Source organism: Portunus trituberculatus, chromosome 8 (genome assembly GCF_017591435.1).
Source record: "Portunus trituberculatus isolate SZX2019 chromosome 8, ASM1759143v1, whole genome shotgun sequence".
Taxonomy (NCBI): domain Eukaryota; kingdom Metazoa; phylum Arthropoda; class Malacostraca; order Decapoda; family Portunidae; genus Portunus; species Portunus trituberculatus.
Window position 1 is genome coordinate 3551692 of NC_059262.1, and position 18309 is coordinate 3570000.

At 41.0% G+C, this 18309-nt stretch overlaps 1 protein-coding gene across 1 annotated transcript in view; it reads right to left on the reverse strand.

The window, feature by feature from the left end:
* LOC123499934 overlaps positions 1-18309 on the reverse strand; it is a 104117-nt gene that overhangs the window by 56196 nt on the left and 29612 nt on the right. Inside the window, exons 6-26 of the mRNA XM_045248468.1 lie at positions 17591-17611; positions 16504-16652; positions 15655-15755; positions 14710-14907; positions 14160-14356; positions 13080-13236; positions 12441-12622; positions 12001-12131; positions 11248-11339; positions 10648-10823; positions 10573-10597; positions 10269-10411; positions 10113-10172; positions 6862-6959; positions 6014-6143; positions 5106-5227; positions 4803-4818; positions 4512-4641; positions 3519-3770; positions 2125-2312; positions 294-439 (exon numbers count right to left, since the gene is read on the reverse strand). Coding sequence (XP_045104403.1) covers positions 294-439; positions 2125-2312; positions 3519-3770; positions 4512-4641; positions 4803-4818; positions 5106-5227; positions 6014-6143; positions 6862-6959; positions 10113-10172; positions 10269-10411; positions 10573-10597; positions 10648-10823; positions 11248-11339; positions 12001-12131; positions 12441-12622; positions 13080-13236; positions 14160-14356; positions 14710-14907; positions 15655-15755; positions 16504-16652; positions 17591-17611 — 2714 coding nt within the window. The remainder of the gene's footprint in view (positions 1-293; positions 440-2124; positions 2313-3518; positions 3771-4511; positions 4642-4802; positions 4819-5105; positions 5228-6013; positions 6144-6861; positions 6960-10112; positions 10173-10268; positions 10412-10572; positions 10598-10647; positions 10824-11247; positions 11340-12000; positions 12132-12440; positions 12623-13079; positions 13237-14159; positions 14357-14709; positions 14908-15654; positions 15756-16503; positions 16653-17590; positions 17612-18309) is intronic.

An 18309-nucleotide genomic window follows, 5' to 3' on the forward strand; every position in this document is an offset into this window, starting at 1 on the left:
GGCCACAACCCCTCCAGTTACATCCCATACCTATTTACTGCTAGGTGAACAGGGGATACACATTAAGAGGCTTGCTCATTTGCCTCGCCGCCGGGACTCGAACCCGGACCCTCTCGATCGTGTGTGTGTGTGTGTGTGTGTGTGTGTGTGTGTGTGAGGGCTGTGGAGATTAAAAAGTGAGTGAGGGCTGTGGATATAAGGAAAAAAAAACTATAGAAATACGGAAAAAACTATCGCTTAATCTATAAAAGCCAGTCTGTTTGTTTACAAGGAGGCAACACCCAGAGCCTTACCAAGCAGGATGTGTGTGAGGGCTGTGGAGATGTTCTGGGCAGCGTGGAGACCCAAGTTGATGGAAGAGTACAGAACACGAGTCCCATTCCACATTTCTTCATCCAGGAGTCTTTCCAGCATCCGCCCCAACTCCTCCATCAGGAATCTGAAGGAATAGGAGGCAGTGAGTGGATGGGACTTTGGAGTGATGGTGACAGTTGCTTTGGTGTGATGGTGACAGTTGCTTTGGTGTGATGGTGACAGTTGCTTTGGAGTGGTGACGACAGTTGCCTTGGTGTGATGGTGACAGTTGCTTTGGTGTGATGGTGACAGCTGCTTTGGTGTGATGGTGACAGTTGCCTTAGAGCAGGGGGGGATTCTCAACCTGGGGTATGCATATCCCCAGGGGTACGTGGCAGGTTTCTCAAAATACTTCAGTTTTGAGTAACTGCAAACCTGTTTGTAGTATTCAAAGTGGCCTACATGTGCTAGGCTAGGAGTGTTCTCCACTACAACCAGGACACGTTAACAACGTTAACAAGGAAACTCTTGGAGTTATGTCACTTGAGAGAAAGCTCTCTTGGATTGCAGTTGTCACACAACATTGCAAACCTATAATATTTAGTACTGATTTATTATTTTTATATGCTCTTCACACACACAGTGACTTCCATATCACTGCAGCAGCACTAGTTCACTGCCACAATGATCAAAAACTGTCTGATAGAGTTCCGTGTTGGTAAATATATTGCATGCTTGTCACAGTGTTTCCTGGTGAAGTATTAGTTCCCATTGACACTATCTCATACTAACATACTTACATATAACACATATATAACAAAATTTAAACTTCATACACTAAGTAAAAAAAACATTCATTTATTTTTACCCTTCCTGATGCTGCATTGTGGGTAAGGGGTACATGACCAATACTGAAAGACTTCAAGGGGTATGTAAGATTAAAAGGTTGAGAGTCCCTGCCTTAGAAAGACGTGGAGTGGAAGGCAAACAACTTATACTAAAATCTATCAATAAATAAAAAAAAAAAAAAAAAAATAGAATCATAAAAGAAAAATGGCTAAGAGTTTGTGAGACAGTTTGATATTTGTTACTTTCTTGAATTAAAGAGTTTTGTTTGTAAATCTAGAAGTGGAAAGGTAAGATAAAGAGAAGGTATAGAAGGAATATAATTATGTGCTAAATGGTTCCTCTCTCTCTCTCTCTCTCTCTCTCTCTCTCTACTTCTGATTTCCCTCTTATCTTCTCTGACTTCCCCCTTTTCTTCCTCTATATTTTTTCTTTATTCATTTTTACCCCTTCCTTCCTTCCTATCTTCCTCTCTTTTTTAATTAACGCTCCTCTCTTCCTTCTTTCCTACCCCTCCTTTTTCTTGTTCCTATCTCTATTTCTCTTCCTTTATTGACTTCTTATTCTTCCTTCTTTCTTCCCTCCCTCACTTTTTTTTTCCCTGTCTTTCTTTATCTTCCCTTCAATCTTCACTATTTTTTTTCTTTTTTCTCTCTTCCTCTTCTTTCTTTCTTTCCTACATCTCTTCTATCTTTCCTACAACTTTTTCCTTTCATAATTCCTTATTGGTCTTTCTTTCAATCTTCACTATTTTTTCCTTTTTTTTCTCATCCTCCTCTTCTTTCTTCCTTCCCTATGTCTCTTCTATCTTTCCTACGACTTTCTCCTTTCAAAATTCCTCTTACACATTTTTTTTTTGCCTTTCTTTCAGTCCTCACTACTTTCTTTTTCTTTTTTTCCTACTTCCTCCTCTTTCTTCTTTTCGTCTCTTCTCTCTTCCTTACAACGTTCTTTCATAATTCCTCATGCATACCCATTCCTCACCTTTTGGGATCACTATTGTTCACAGCAAGGGAGTTAAAAGGTTTCTCCCAGTCTGTAAGAGTCAGTGAGCCCCCCGTCAGGTTGTTGGCCAGCTCAGGGATGTCCAGCAGGGTCACAGTATGCCACAGTGATCTCAGAAGACCCACGGCAGAACCCAGGTTGATTTGGTCGGGTGTCAGGTCATCCATCTGAATTAATAATGGTTTGGTTTTCATGTAAGAACAGTATTTGTCTTGAAATCCTCCCTGTCAAATGAAAGTCGTGGTTTTATTTATTCTTCAAATTTTGTGTATTTTTGTTTGCTATTTGTGTCTTGAATGTGTAATCCATTTAAACTTCCACTACAATATTCAACTTCAACTTCTGAATTAGCGTCTTGAAATCTCCTTCGTCAAATAAAAGTGGTAGTTTTATTAATTCTTCAAATTCTCTGTATCTCACCTCTGTTTGCCATTTGTGTCTTGAAATTGTAATCTATCTAAACTTCCACTACTATATTCAACTTCAACTTCTCAATTAGTGTCTTGAAATCTCCATCATCAAATAAAAGTGGTGACCTTATTCATTCTTCAAATTCTGTGTATTTATGTTTGCCATTTGTATCTTGAATTTGTAATCTACTTAAACTTCCACTACTATATTAAACTCACACAGAACTAAACAGCTCCTGAATTAGTGTCTTGAAATCTCCTTCGTCAAATAAAAGTGATGGTTTTATTAATTCGTCAAATTCTCTGTATCTCACCTCTGTTTGCCATTTGTGGCTTGAATTTGTAATTTATCTAAACTTTCACTACAATATTCAACTCACACAGAACTAAAAGGCTTCTGAATCTTTCTGTCAAATAAAAATGATGGTTTTATTCATTTTACAAATTCTATGTATCTCACCTTTGTTTGTCTTTTGTGCCTTAAAACTGTAATCTACTTAAACTTCCACTACAGTATTTGATTCACACAGAACTAAACAGCTTCTGAACTTCAAAATGCCACCTAATGTTACTCAGAACACAGTAAATATACACAAGTACTTAGGTAAAAGTGTAAGCAAAGATGGATTTTACTTTTTGGCAGAAAACAATCCTTAACTAACATGATCACAAATAAGGAAAACCCACATTCTAAACATTACCCACACTGCACCTCAAATACTCTCAAGAGACCCTTGTTGAAGTTATACAGGTTTTTAAGGACATTTGCATAGTTCTAGTGACAAATTAACAAGACTTTCATATCACTTACTGGAGAAACACTCAAGAGAACCAAGCTAACCATCACTGTAGCCTTGGAAAGCAGTCATGGTGAGGGAACAAAGTGAGAAAACAGACCTAAACATTTGAAGTCACAGCAATAACAGCAAAAAAACACAGGAATAACAGAAAAAAACAACTCACAAAGGCCTTGACAGCAGACGTTAGCTCCTCATTTGACGTCAGCTCATCAAGAACCACATCAAAATTCTCACACAAGTAATCCTCGAGCTCCTTTACGTCCTCCTTGACTTTCTCGATGGTTGGCTGTGAGGTGGCGGTGAAGGAGGAGGTTGGAGGGAAGAACAGTGCAAGGGAGGCAGAGGTGGCGTTGACAGGGAGCTGGCAAGGGTAATACCTCCAGGATGAGTTGCTAGCAAGGATCTGCATCTCCTCCTGTGTGTGTGAAGAGTGGGGAAAGGTTAGGTTAGGTTAGGTTAGGTTAGATCAGGTTTGTTTAGAGTAGGTCAGTTTTTTTAGGTTAGTTTGGTTTGATTAGTTTAGTTTAGTTAGGTTAGATTCAGTGACTCCCCATAACACCATCCTTTCTATTTCTAGTATCTCTCCTCTCTCTCTATTTTCTCTTTTCATTCCTTTTTTATACTAATTTTCTCTATCTAATCCTCTTTTCCTCTCTTTCACTTGGTAACTCCCCTTCTCTCCTCTCTTCCTTTCTCCCAATCCTTTTTCATACTCACCCAAGTCTTTTCTTTTTTTCATTCCGTACCTCCACCCTTCTCTCCTTTCTTTCCCTTTCTCTCAATTCTTTTCACACTCATCTAGTCCTTTTCTTCTCTTTTCACTCAATACTGCTCCTTTTTTCTCTTCTCTCTCTCTCTCAATCCCTTTCACATTCATCTAAGTCTTTTCTTCTCTTTTGATTCCATACCTCCTCTTCTCTCCTCTCTTCCTCTCTCTCACACTCATCCAAGTCTTTTCTTCTCTTTTCATTGCGTACCTCCTCTTCTCTTCTCTCTTCCTCTCTCTCTCAACTCTTTTCTCACTCACCCAAGTCCCTCCCATCATTCTTTGCAACTATTTCTCCCTTCAAAACATACATTCTTACCCCTCTATCAATTTCTATCACATATTTCTCTCCCACAATCACACCAGTCAACATTCGTCTCACTCCCTCACCTCTCCTGGCTTGACAATGCTGGAGAAGTAAGGTAAGGCCAGCAGATGAGGCAGCAGGTGGGTATAGTTCATTAGGCTAGCCAGGTGTGGGCAGCCTCCTTCCCACACCACGCCCACACGTCTCCCTCCTCTGCAGGTGATAGATGGAAATAGGGGTAAAAAATGTGAAGGTTTAGTAATGTGCTGTTGATTGAGGCTTTGTGCTGTATGTATGTATGTGTGTATGTATGTGTGTGTGTGTCTAGAAAAATATATAAAAGTAAAAGGACAAAAAAATAGATGTAAACATGCTCGAAACGCACTAGTACTGAAAATAAATCAAACATGAACAGGCACAAAAAAGGCACATACAAATATACAAAAACATAATAGAAAAAAGTTAAAAGAACAAGAAAACAGCCCATAAATTCCCGTGAAAAGCCCACATGGCATAAATAAAAAAAAATAAAAAAATAGAATAAAAAAAATAAGACCTGAAAAATTTAAAATATACTGAAGCACGAAAAAAAAAAAAAAAAAAAAAAAAAAAAAACTAAAAACACCAATAACCACCACCACACACACACACACACACACACACACACAGTCACTCACCCAGCACAGAGACAAGTGCGGAGCGTGTTGCATTGAGGAGGGTGAGCAGCTGTGGTAAGGGTGCTGGTACCTCCACCCAAGGGGACTGAGCCACCTCCAGACCTCGAGTCACCACCATCATCCTGTGAATGCAAGAGAGGAGTGATGGAGTGAATGTGGTGGTTGTAAATATAAAGATGATTTATTCTGGAGTTCTAAAGCAATACATGTCCTTGAGTTCTCATGGGGTTCTAAAGTTGTCCAATGAAGCACTATAGTCAAATATGTGCTATTACCTACTTCAATTTTCCAAGAGCTCTAAAGATATATAAAAGGTTCTCAAGTTTCTCTAGTTTTAAAGCAACAGAGAAGGTTCTTTAATTCGCCTGGGGTTCTAAAGTTGTCCAATTAAGCACTATAGTCAAATATGTGCTATTACCTTCTTCTTAAATTTCCCAACAGTTCCAAAGAAATATAAAAGGTTCTCAAGTTTCTCCAGTTTCAAAGCAATAGAGAATGTCCTTCAGTTCTCCCCAGGGTTCTGAATTCATCTGTACTAATGCTCCTTGAGTTTCCCTGGAGTTCTTAAGTGGTCTAATTAAACACCAATAGTCTAAATTCACCCATGTTAATGTTCCTTGAGTTTCCCTTACACTCTAGACAAATATACAAGGTTCTAAAATTTCTGTAGAGTTTTGAAGCAATACAGAAGGTCCTTGAGTTTCCCTGGGGTTCTTAAGTAGTCTAATTAAGCAATATAGTCTCAATTAATAATCTGTGCTATAGTGCTGTTAAGTCATCTAGGATATAATGTAACTACTGTACCTGCAAAACATTACATACAATGAAAAAGATGATGAAATAAACCAAAAATAAAAATAATTAGCAAATTCACAAGAGTCACTACACAGGTAAGGTCAGCGACTCACACATTGGGCGGCAGAATTCTAGTGAGGAAGGAGGTCATGTTGGGATGGCGCAACAGGTCACCAGGCAGCCACGGGTCCTGGGTCACGGCCGCCAGGTGCACCAATGTGTCCAAGACTGAGGTCACGATGTCTGAGGGAAGTCAAGGTGGGGTCATTAGGCCACTTTTGCAAATTATTACTTTCTGACGTGTGTTCATTGATTCTTATGTAAGGTCCGTATTTAAAAACTCTTTGCTCTCTCACCACGACTATTTTCCAAAGCCACAGAGATGATTAGTGGGTTTTCAAGTGTTTCTCCAGTTAATAACATAGAAATCTTGTCACTCTGCCTCTAGAACCATTAAAACACCTTAAAAAAAAACTTGTAAATTTAGATTAAGCCTTTTGAAATAGTGGAGGTGAAATCACTCTGCCTTTAGAACCATTACAACACCTTAAAAACTTGTGTAAATTTAGATAAAGCCCTTTTAAGTAGTGGGGTGAAGCACAGAGGTGTTTGAGAATACGAGCCAAAGAGTGGAAAATGAGACCAAACTGAGGTGGCACTCTCGAAAGAAAGGTTAAAAGGATCATTTAAATTTGAACAGGTTATAAAATGATCACATACAAGATAAACACACATACGTTGATCTCAAATTAAAACTAGCAATACATAAAAAGTCTATGAATAACAAAAGTGCTTCACAATAAGACAAAAGCAAAAAAATTAATCGGAAACTAAAAACTTGACTAAAAAAAAAAAGTAACTGGAAGCAGGATGAAGAAAATAGCAAGACCTGGAAATGTAGTAGAAGTGGTCAGGGCAGGTCAAGGCAGGTCAGGACAAGTGAAAGGTGGTCATTGCTTACCTGCCACATTCTCCAGCTTTCCACTGGGCAGGACAGTGGCGAGGGACCCTGAGGCACCCCCACACCCACCGCCCACCAGGTTTAGGTAGATGCTCACCCTGAGGTAGTGACAATAAGAGACCATTATTATCAATCTTTTAGCTACAGAATCTATTTATCTATCTATATACATACTAGACTGCCAATCCCAGAGCTGACACACACACACACACACACACACAGTAGAGTAGGTAAGATGGGAGGAGGAGTGATGTTGCTGGTTAAAAAAGATATAAAGGTGGATCAAGTGAAAAAAGGTATGGGAAAGGCAGAAGTGCTAAAGATCAGAGCAGAAACTAATGAAGGAAAAAAGAGGCACTACATAGTGGTGTACGTACCACCTAAGACAAATGCATGGTCAGTACAGGAATATGAAGAAATGATAAGTGATACAGGAACATGTCTGGAAGAAATGTTGGGTGGCTGTGAACGAACTATAATGATGGGAGATTTTAATTGTAAAGAGGTGTGTTGGGAGGACTGGTCAATGGAAGGATCAGAGACAACATGGGGAAATACACTATTGACACTGGCAATGGAAAATGTGTTAACTCAGTGGGTCAAAGAAGATACTAGGTTTGGAGGAGAGGGAGCATCGTCAAGACTGGACTTGGTCTTTAGTACAGAGCCAATGGTCATTGAGGAGATGAGGGTGGAGTGCCCTTTAGCAAAGAGTGATCATGCAGTTTTGGAGTTCAAGGTGATAGACGAAGAGAAATCTAGAAGAAATGAAGAATATAAAGTGGGAAGATGGAATTATGCCAAGACAGATTTTGGAAACCTAAAGAAATTCTTTCAAGAGACAAATTGGATGAAATTCAAGAGTGCTAAGGAGCAAATGAAAAGTGGAAGGAATTTATAAAAATATACAAAGAAGGTGAGAAAAATTTGTACCAATAAGACAACATAGAGAAGTTGGAAAGCAGGACTGGTTTAACGATAGATGTGAAAAGGCTAGAACAAGAAAAGAGGATGCATGGAAGAGGTGGAGAAGGAAAAGACGGATTAAGCAGTGGGAAAGTTACAAAAGAGCAAGAAATGAATATGTGTTGATTAGAAGAGAAGAAAGAAAGAAACAAGAAAAGGATATAATTGATAAATGTAAAGACCAACCAAGGCTTTTTACAGACATGTGAACAACAACATCAAAAATAGAGAAAGTATTGAAAGTTTAGAAGTAAATGGAGTATGCAGTGAAGATCCCAGGAAATGGCAGAGGCTATGAATGGATGCTTTCGGAAGGTATTCACAAAGGAGACTGCTTTTGACAAACCACTGGTAATGGAACAGAAAGGGATTATGAAGGAGTTTCAAGTAACTGTGGAGGAGATCAAGAACATGATGGGGAGTTTAGAAGTGAGAAAAGCTGTGGGACCTGATGGGGTATCAGGATGGATTTTAAGAGAATGCAGGGAGCAATTGGCAGAAAAAGTTTGTGAAGTAATTGATGCCTCATTAAGGGAAGGTGTAGTGCCCCAAGACTGGAAAAGAGCTAACATTGTCCCAATCTATAAATCAGGTAACAAGAGAGACCCATTGAACTATAGACCAGTGTCACTTACAAGTGTGGTAGCTAAGATGTGTGAGAGGGTGGTGAAGAATAGATGGACAGACTTCTTGGAGAAAAATGACATACTTTGTGAGTGTCAATTTGGTTTTAGGAAAGGGCGTTCATGCACGACAAACCTGATATGTTACTATTCGAGGGTGATAGATGTAATACAGGAAAGAGATGGTTGGGCTGATGGAATATATCTGGATTTAAAAAAGGCCTTTGATAAGGTACCACACCAGAGACTGATCTGGAAACTTGAAATGGTAGGAGGAGTGCATGGCAGTTTACTAAAATGGATGGAAGACTTTTGGTAGGAAGAGAAATGAGAACAATAATTAAGGACAGACCATCAGAATGGGGATTGGTGGAGAGTGGAGTTCCACAGGGATCAGTGTTGGCACCAGTAATGTTCGCAGTCTACATAAATGACATGGTGGATGGGGTGTCCAGTTATGTGAGCCTATTTGCAGACGATGCAAAATTGTTAAGAAAAGTGAGATGTGACAAAGATTGCGAACTACTCCAGGAAGACTTGGACAGAATATGGAAATGGAGCTGTACATGGCAAATGGAGTTCAACACGACAAAATGCAAGAAAATAGAGTTTGGCAAGAGTGAAAGAAGAATCAGGAGTATGTACAAGATAGGAAATGAAGACATAAAACCAGTCATGAAGAAAAAGACCTTGGGGTGACAATTACCAATGACCTATCGCCAGAGAGACATATAAACAAAATAATTGGAGAAGTATTGAACTTATTGAGGAACATAAGAGTGGCGTTCGTATATCTAGATGAAGAAATGATGAAGAAAATAATTACTGCAATGATAAGACCGAGGCTTGAATATGCAACAATACAGTGGGCTCGAACTTAAAGAAACACATAAGGAAACTAGAGAAAGTACAGAGGGCTGCAACGAAAATGGTGCCTGACTTAAGAGATTTGACTTATGAAGACAGACTGAAAAGAATGCAACTTCCAACCCTGGAAAACAGAAGAGAAAGGGGAGACCTGATAGCAATATACAGAGTGATGATTGGCATGGAAAAATGGATAGGGAAGATCTGTGTATGTGGAATGGAAGAATGTCGAGAGGGCATGGGAAAAAACTAAAAATGGCCACTTATAGGAGAGATGTGAAAAAATATAGCTTCCCTCATAGAAGGGTGGAAGCATGGAATAGTTTAGACGTGGAAGTGGTCAACGCAAGGAATATTCATGATTTTAAGAAAAAGCTGGACATTAATAGATATGGAGACGGGACAACACGAGCATAGCTCTTTTCCCGTATGTTACAATTAGGTAAATACAATTAGGTAAATACACACAAAGCCCTGAGTCATGTGGAGCATTGTACTACACCTTAGAAACTTCAATATAAAAGAAGAGAATAGCACCTATTATCATCCCTGAGTCTTCTTTCGGCTATTTACCATTCATTCAGTTTGTTTATACATTGGCACCTCACTGGCCTTTTTTTTCTAATCACCATTTGTGTTGCCCTTGGCCAGACTACTCTCTTACATAAAAAAAAAAAGAACTAGCCCCACACACAGCCACAACAAATCCTCACAGCATACACCAGTCCACTCCTGCATGCTGCGTGTGGCCAGATGTGCTGTGTCTAAATTACAATGAAAACTGTAATAACTCACAGTCTTTGTATGATGTACTTCGAGTCTTTCACTCCTTCTGTAAGATCCTGGAACCCGCCACTGCCAAGGGGTGGAAGGACAGGGAAGAGAGGCTCCGAGCTGTTGCCTCCCATCTGCCCCACCACCACCTCCCCTTCAGGCTGCCACCGCCGCCACCACTCCAGGTCCAGCGAGGGTGTGAGGACGCTCTCAGTCAAATTAAGAGCCTGCTGGAGGTGTGTTGACGAGTTCAGGGTCTTGAGCAGATCCATGACAGCATCTATCACCTCTGAGGGTGTTATGGTGTCCTGTGGCTCCTCCTGAGGGTGACAAGAATGATAGTGGTGATGGTGGTGGTGTTGATGATGTTTAGTCTCAAAGGGATCTATTTATCTTTCTATCTATACACCAGGGCAGCCCAATACGCACACATCACTAACAATTCTAGCTCTGGTGATGCCTAGTGGAAAGGGACACTCACAGACCCCCACACTACACCCTGGGAGCTGAGGTGTAACATGGCTGGCCCTACATGAGAGACTAGTGTGTGGGTTACCTGGGAGTAATTGAGAGCGTTCTGAAGCAGCTGTGTGATATTTGCAAGCTGAGTCTTCCGGCAGCACTGCAGAGCCTCCCAGACAGTGCATACGAGTGGTGCTCCTCCACACCCCACTGTTCCACGGACTCTTCACTACACAGCCAGGCCGCCAGCCCCTCCCCATCCACTGCATTCTGCAAAACGGGGCTGTAATGTGTCTACCTATATACCAGGCTGGATGTCTATAACACAAGGTGGCCTAGACAATGTAACACACTCATTCATATTAACACTCAGCTCTATACAGGAAATTTAAAAGCAAGGTGAATTATGTGTGAGTGAAGGACATGATGAAGGGAACACAACTTGGGGTAACCTTGCATAAAATCTGAGAGCAAAAATAAACTCTGTAACAAAATGAAGATTATGAAGAGAACATAACTACTTTGGGTGAATATATATGAAACCTAAAGGCAAAATAGACACAAACAATCATAAGAGAAGCCACAAGAAGCCAATGGACCTACACATAGCAATCCCTTTATAAACATCACACCCACTTAACCTCAAAATACACCCCATTGAAACATAACACGTGGTCCACATTCCGACACTAACCTTGAGCTGGGAACAGTTGGAGAGGAGTGTGAGGAGGCTGAGGGAGGGGGTGAGAGGCAGTGGGGGGTCCTTTACCACCAGCGCTGCCATACCTGAAGGAGAAGCACTGTGTAAAGACAACATGTAATGGAGAAAAGACATGAGAGGGCTGTAATGTAAAGGCTTGTATTCCGAATTGCTCTGCTCTCACCGTGACTAATTTCTAAGGCCATGGAGATGATTAGCTGGGTTCTCAAGGGTGTTTCTTCAGTTGATCTTGTAAAAAATGTGTTAATCTGTTACTATATCATAAACACACTTGAAAATGGTTTACTCTCTCACGTCTGTTCTAAAAGGCCACAGAGATGATTAACTAGCTTCTCAAGGGTGTTTCTGGGGTCAATATCATAGAAAGCTTGTTAATCTGTCACAAACACCATAAACGTATCCTTTAAAAAGTTTAAATCATGCATAACTTCAATTAGAGCCATGTAGTGGTGTGGCACAAAGGAGACTCATAATAAACTAAGAAATAAGAGATTTGGCATAATGAAGACACGCAAAGAGGAAGGCAGAGACAAAACTGATGCTGTGTATAAGACATACCACAAACAAACACACACACACACACACACACACATTTTTCATAATCTCAAGGCCAAGTTAGACCATAATAGATACAGAAACAGGGCAATACAAACATAATTCCTTTTCTACAGGACAATTCCTCTCCAACACGACACTACACACAATTAGGTAATCACAGGTACACACCGTCAACAGCCCGTGTGAAGACTTTAGCCGAGTGGAGCGTGGGCAGCAAGGTGCGGGCGAAGGTGGTGTTTAAAGGGATCTGAGACTCCTCCAGTAAGGTGTTCAGTACCTCATCCAGCTCCCACTCCAACCTGGTGTGTTTTGAAGGAGGGATTAAAGAGGGTTTATAGAGGCAATACTTAAGAGTTAGAGGAAATAAAAAAACAGAGAATAAAAGAAGCTTAGAGTTAGAGAATATAAAACCTTAGTTAGAGATTAAAAAAACATTTAGAGAGAATAAAAAAATCAATATCTGGTAAACATTCACTATATTTAGCCCAAACCTTCACCATTCCTAACCTGGTAGTGTTAGAGAGGTGGCTTAATAAAAAACAAACAAAATAACACCATCTGGCAACTATCATTCACCATCTTTAGTCCAAGCCTTCACCATTCCTGACCTGGTATCATTATAGGGGTCATTGTGCAGCAAGGTGGACAGGCCAGTAGCAGTAAGGGAGAGGAGAGAGCGCTGGACAGGGTGCTGCCTCAAATACTCCGATGCAGCTTCTACCTCCCCCACGATGGCCTCTGTGGTGACCCCTATGTCCGTCAGAACAGCCTCCCATGGATCGCCAAGCCCCTGTGGATGGGAGGCACTGGTGGAATGGTGGAGTTGGGGAAAGTAGATGCATGTGTTTGGGTGTTCAAGGTGATGTATGGATGTGGTGGGGTTGAGTCCTACTACTACTACTACTACTACTACTACTACTACTACTTTTAACTCTTTCTGTACCATGACGTGTTTTCCTATTTATTCTGGTTAGTATTTAGCGAATTATTACAGCTTCAGAAACTTAAGTGTGGGATTTAAGTATTGAAGACTCTGGCCATTAATCTTCTGACCTCTATAGACTCTTCCTAATGTAAATAAAATCATCTATTTACACCCAAACTTGAAAATGTGTTCCAGTACTGAAGAGGTTAATGTACAAAGAGGTCTAACCAATAAAAGAACTAAAGAAACAACAAGCTATTGAGATAGTATTACTACTACTACTACTACTACTACTACTACTACTACTACTACAACCACATACCTCCAGCTGGCTTGTGAAGTTGGATGGGTTCTTGGCAAGGGCAAGGAGGTGAAGTGTAGCATCTGTGGCCTCCTCTAGTGCCTCAGTGAGCACCCTAGAGCTGTTGGTGCTGAGGGAATGCACTACATCCCCCACAAACTCCAGGAAGTCACCCAGGCTGGAAGGAAGGAACAGGACTGACTGACTAACTGACCAACTAACTAATTAACTAACTGACTGACTGACTGACCAACCAAATATTACAAAACTCTTCATAGCAACTAAAATAAGTTCAAATCAGTAAAAGCACAAGAACAAGACAAAAAAATCCCCGAAAATGCTGACGTAATAGAAAAATGGTGTTAATCAGTGAGAAGTGAAGAAAAAAGATGGGAAGTGAAATGAAGAGGGCTGGAGTTATGAACTGTTAAGCGATGGGTAGTGACGAGGAGGAGGGGAGGAGGAGGATCAGAATATGACAAGAAAGAAGAGAAGAGATTGGCATTATAGAACAGAATAAGAGAAAAAAAATACAGAGGAGGAGGAGGAGGAGGAGGAGGAGGAGGAGGAGGAGGAGGAGGAGGAGGAGGAGGAGGAGGAGGAGGAGGAGGAGGAGGAGGAGGAGGAGGAGGAGGAGGAGGAGGAGGAGGATATAGAAGAAAAAAGTGAAAGAAACAGAGATAGACACAAGGATACATAGAAATAAGATAAAGAATAAAAGAAACAGACAGAAACACACACACATACGCATAACAGGATATGACACACACACACACACACACACACGGCCCGGTAGCTCAGTGGTTAGAGCGCTGGCTTCACAAGCCAGATGACCGGGGTTCGATTCCCCAGCCAGGTGGAGATATTTGGGTGTCTCCTTTCACGTGTAGCCCCTGTTCACCTAGCAGTGAGTAGGTACGGGATGTAAATCAAGGAGTTGTGACCTTGTTGCCCAGGTGTGTGGTGTGTGCCTGGTCTCAGGCCTATCCGAAGATCGGAAATAATGAGCTCTGAGCTCGTTCCGTAGGGTAACGTCTGGCTGTCTCGTCAGAGACTGCAGCAGATCAAACAGTGAAACACACACACACACACACCACTTACCTAACTTCATCCCACATACTCAAAGACAGGACCTCCATAGCTTTCCTGAGGGGCTGCAAGGCACTCAGGACAGGGGACAGGGAAGAGGCCAGGGATGCCAGCCCTTCCAGACGACCCACAGCACCCACAAGGCTCCCTATCTGCTCCATCAGGATTTGTGCATTGTATCCCCCAGCTGTCTCTATCACCTCCCCAACCTGCAGACGTGAAGGACTGACTGTGAATGCTACTGCTGATACTGATGTTGAAATTCTAACTCTTTTTTTTTGTAGGCAATGCTAAAGGTTCTCAGTGGCTGCATATCCCAGGAAGACAGTAATCTAATCTCTATGGTACCAGGAAACAGTTTCATATTTATTCTGGTTACTATTTAGTGATTTTATACAGCTTCAGAAACATGTGTTCAGGTTAGAATAGTAAACACTCTAGCCATTAATCTCACCTCCATAAACCTTTCCTAATGCAAAAATAAGTGTAATTATACCCAAAAAATCAAGGTAAAAATGGGTCTCAGTACTGAATGGGCTGGTAAACACAAAACCATCAGTACCATAGTAATCAGCTTCCCCGGATCAAGAGAGGCTAGGAAGACAGCAGTGACATTAGCAGCCTTGGAGAGGGGGAGGTGGCAGAGGGACCAGGACAACTCAGTGACCAGGTGGCTGCTATTGGTGACCAGGAACTCTGCTAGGTACTGCGGCGAGCACACCACCTCCTTGGGACCCCGCACACCAGCAAGGGAGAACACCTGCAGAGGAGATGAGGAGGTGTTGGGTGTTGGTTGTGAAAGTTAGTAGTGAAAGATGACTGGTAGGGTTAATGGAGGAGGAGGAAGAGGAAGAGGAAGAGGAAGAGGAAGAGGAAGAGGAAGAGGAAGAGAAAGAAAAAGAAAAGAAAAAGAGGAAGAGGAAGAGGAGGAATAGTAAGAAAAAGAAGGAGGTGGAGGAGGAGGAGGATGAGAATTAAGATGAGAAGGAGGAAGAGGAAAAGAAAGGAGACAAAGAAAAAAAGAGGAGGAAAAAAAGGAAGACAAGAGGAAAAGAAAGAAGACATGAAAAAAAGGAAGAGGAAGAAAGGAAGACAAGAGAAAAGAAAAAAAGACAATGAAGAAAAAGAAGAAAAAAAGGAAGACAAAAGAAAGACAAGGAGAGAAAGCAAGAAGGGAACACGAAAAAAAAAAATATATATATAAAAAAAAAAAAAAACTAGATAAAAAACAAACTAAATCCTAACTTTAATGAAAACAGGTACAAAAAAAAAAAAAAAAAAAAAAAAAAATTGATATATTTAGTTAAACATTCACTAAACTAAACAAGATGGAAAAAATATATCACTCAACCACCACCACCACCACCACCACCACCGAAACATTCCAAACTCAATATATTTAGTTAAATATTCATTAAATTAGACAAGATGGAAAAAATATATCACCACCACCACCACCACCAAAACATCCCAGGTCACTGTAAGCAAACCAGGTCAAGTTTCCTACCCTGGACACATTGATGCGGGACTCCAGGAAGGCCTCCACCACTGCCGGGTCAAGGTTGTGCTCCGAGGTCAATGCTGCGGCCAGCTCTGACGGAGACTTCACTCACTTTGTCGATGGAAGGTTACGATTAAGTTTTCACAGAGGAACACTTTAAGGCCATCTTCTGCAGGGATGGAAGGTTACGATTAAGTTTTCACAGAGGAACGGAAGGTGACTAAGTTTTCAGAGGGACGGAAGGTGACTAAGTTTTCAGAGGGACGGAAGGTGACTAAGTTTTCAGAGGGACGGAAGGTGACTAAGTTTTCATGGAGGGACGGAAGGTGACTAAGTTTTCAAAGGAACGGAAGATGACTAAGTTTTCATGGTTCTTTGTATTTTTTTCATCAGTTTTAGTATTTTGAGAAGTGGAATCAAACTGAGAGACATAAAGCCACATTAGGAAGTCTGACACAAAGACGAAAAACAAAAGGAATGAAAGACAAAAGATAACACATCACAGAAACACAGAAACTACAGACAATAAGAAAAAGACTTAATATGAGAGAGAGAGAGAGAGAGAGAGAGAGAGAGAGAGAGAGAGAGAGAGAGAGAGAGAGAGAGAGAGAGAGAGAGAGAGAGAGAGAGAGAGAGAGAGAGAGAGAGAGAGAGAGAGAGCCCACTGAGGAGGAGGAGGAGGAGGAGAAAAAAGAAAAAAAGAAGGAAAAAAAAAGAAAAAGAAAGAAGGAAAAGAGGAGAGAAAAGAAAAAAAGAAAAGAAAAAGAATGAATGATGACAACAAAACAACTACAAGATCATAAACACACATGCACAAACACATACACACACACACACACACACACACACACACACCCATAAGAGCAGAGAGGGCTGGGGTGGTGATGAGGTCTGTCAGTCCCTTGAGGAGGTTGAGGCTCCGTGGTAGGGCAAACAGGCGGTCCATGAGGCTGTCCCTGCTGCTGTCGTCAATGAGGTACGTGGCGTTGATCAGCTCATTCACCCTGGAACCAATTTGAGTTCTTTTATTTCAAGTAAGAGGGGAAAACTGGTAGGATGCATCATAAAAATAAAAGCCCCCTTAGTTGCCAGTCCCCTTACAGGTCCAAGTTAGACAAAATGCAGGGAGAAATGTCTTGAAATGTCCCTCTTACTGTCTCTATCCTAAATTTTGTATGACGTTTTTTTTTTTGTTCCTTGCTTTCTGTCACAAGTTAAGTTAGGTTAGGTTCATAAAAAAAGGTTATATAAATAGGTGTCTTAATTCTAGGTTGGCTTATGTTATGTTGTTACGTTAGGTTAGGTTGGGTTGGGTCTGCAAAAAGAGTTATCTGAGTTTCTTAACTTTAGGTTGGCTTATGCTGTTATACGTTCATCTATAAATCTCTGTATCATGTTTGTTTCTCAGTTCCTTTCTTTGGTTTTGTGTTATGTTAGGTTTGTTTGTATTATGGCTGACTTCTAAAACAGTGAAAACCTAGAATACCACACTGTTAGTAAGCTAGACACACACAAACGGACACAGTTCTTTCTCTGCCTAGGATGGCACGTTATGGGATCATTGGCATGTTGGCCCACCAAGCAACATGAGGTGATCATGCCCACCTGAGAAAACAAAATGTAAGAACAGTATTCGTTACTGTAAATGAAAACACTTATGAAAAATCAATAAATCTGCTACTATTGTACTTCTGTTTCACTTCTCTTTTTCAATCAGTAATTCTGTATGCACAACAATCACAAGATTATAAAACAACATGTGTTTCACTGTTTCACTGTGTGGTGGTGAATGGACTGAGGGTGATACAATCAGGTCAGAAGTGCCCCTCACATTTCACTACATTAGCCTAACCTTTCTTAGCTAAGGTGCTTCACCCCCACCCAAGCACCTCCTTTGTGTTCAGTACACTACATTAGATTCCATGATTTTTCATGGCCCAACCTGGAAGCTGCACAATGGGACCTGTGAAGAGTAAAGAGACTTGGCAAAGTGTGGCAGTGGCCTCCCATCCTCTCTCAGCTGCCAATTATTTCACCATTTCTGTTTCATGGAAGGCCATGTGCCTCTCTTCAGTGAACAATTTGTTCTCAAACCATGAAGGGTTAGTGAAGCAAATGTGAGTGAACAGAAACACTTGCTGTGGTAGTGGAGGAGCTTTGAGGACGTTAACATTCCACAATTCTGTGGATGTTAGGTCACGACTGTGGTTGTCTAGCTAACAACACACTGCTGGCTGTGCAGGTGTTTAAAAATCAAAACATAACTTTTGGTTGGTAACACAACAGTGGAGTGTTCAACAACTAAAAACATTACTTTAAGAAAACAAGAGTTAGGTGAAGTTTGAGTTGGTTATCTTTAGGCTACCTGTGGTGAGGCGAGGTAAGATCAGGTCAGGTGAGGTGAGGTGAGGTGAGGTGAGGTCAGATTGGATTAGGTTTGGTTAAGCTGTGTCAGGTCAAGGTAGACTATGCAAGGTTAGGTAAGCAAATACAGTAATCACCATCAACTGTGAACACTGAAAATCTATTAGGAAAAACATATGGTAAATATTCATAATGGGTCCCTCATTTGCCACACACTGGCCGCTTGTCTCCTTACACTTGCTTTTATAAAATACGAAATTTGCTGCATGTTGGTTTCCCCACTGACTAAACCAAAAC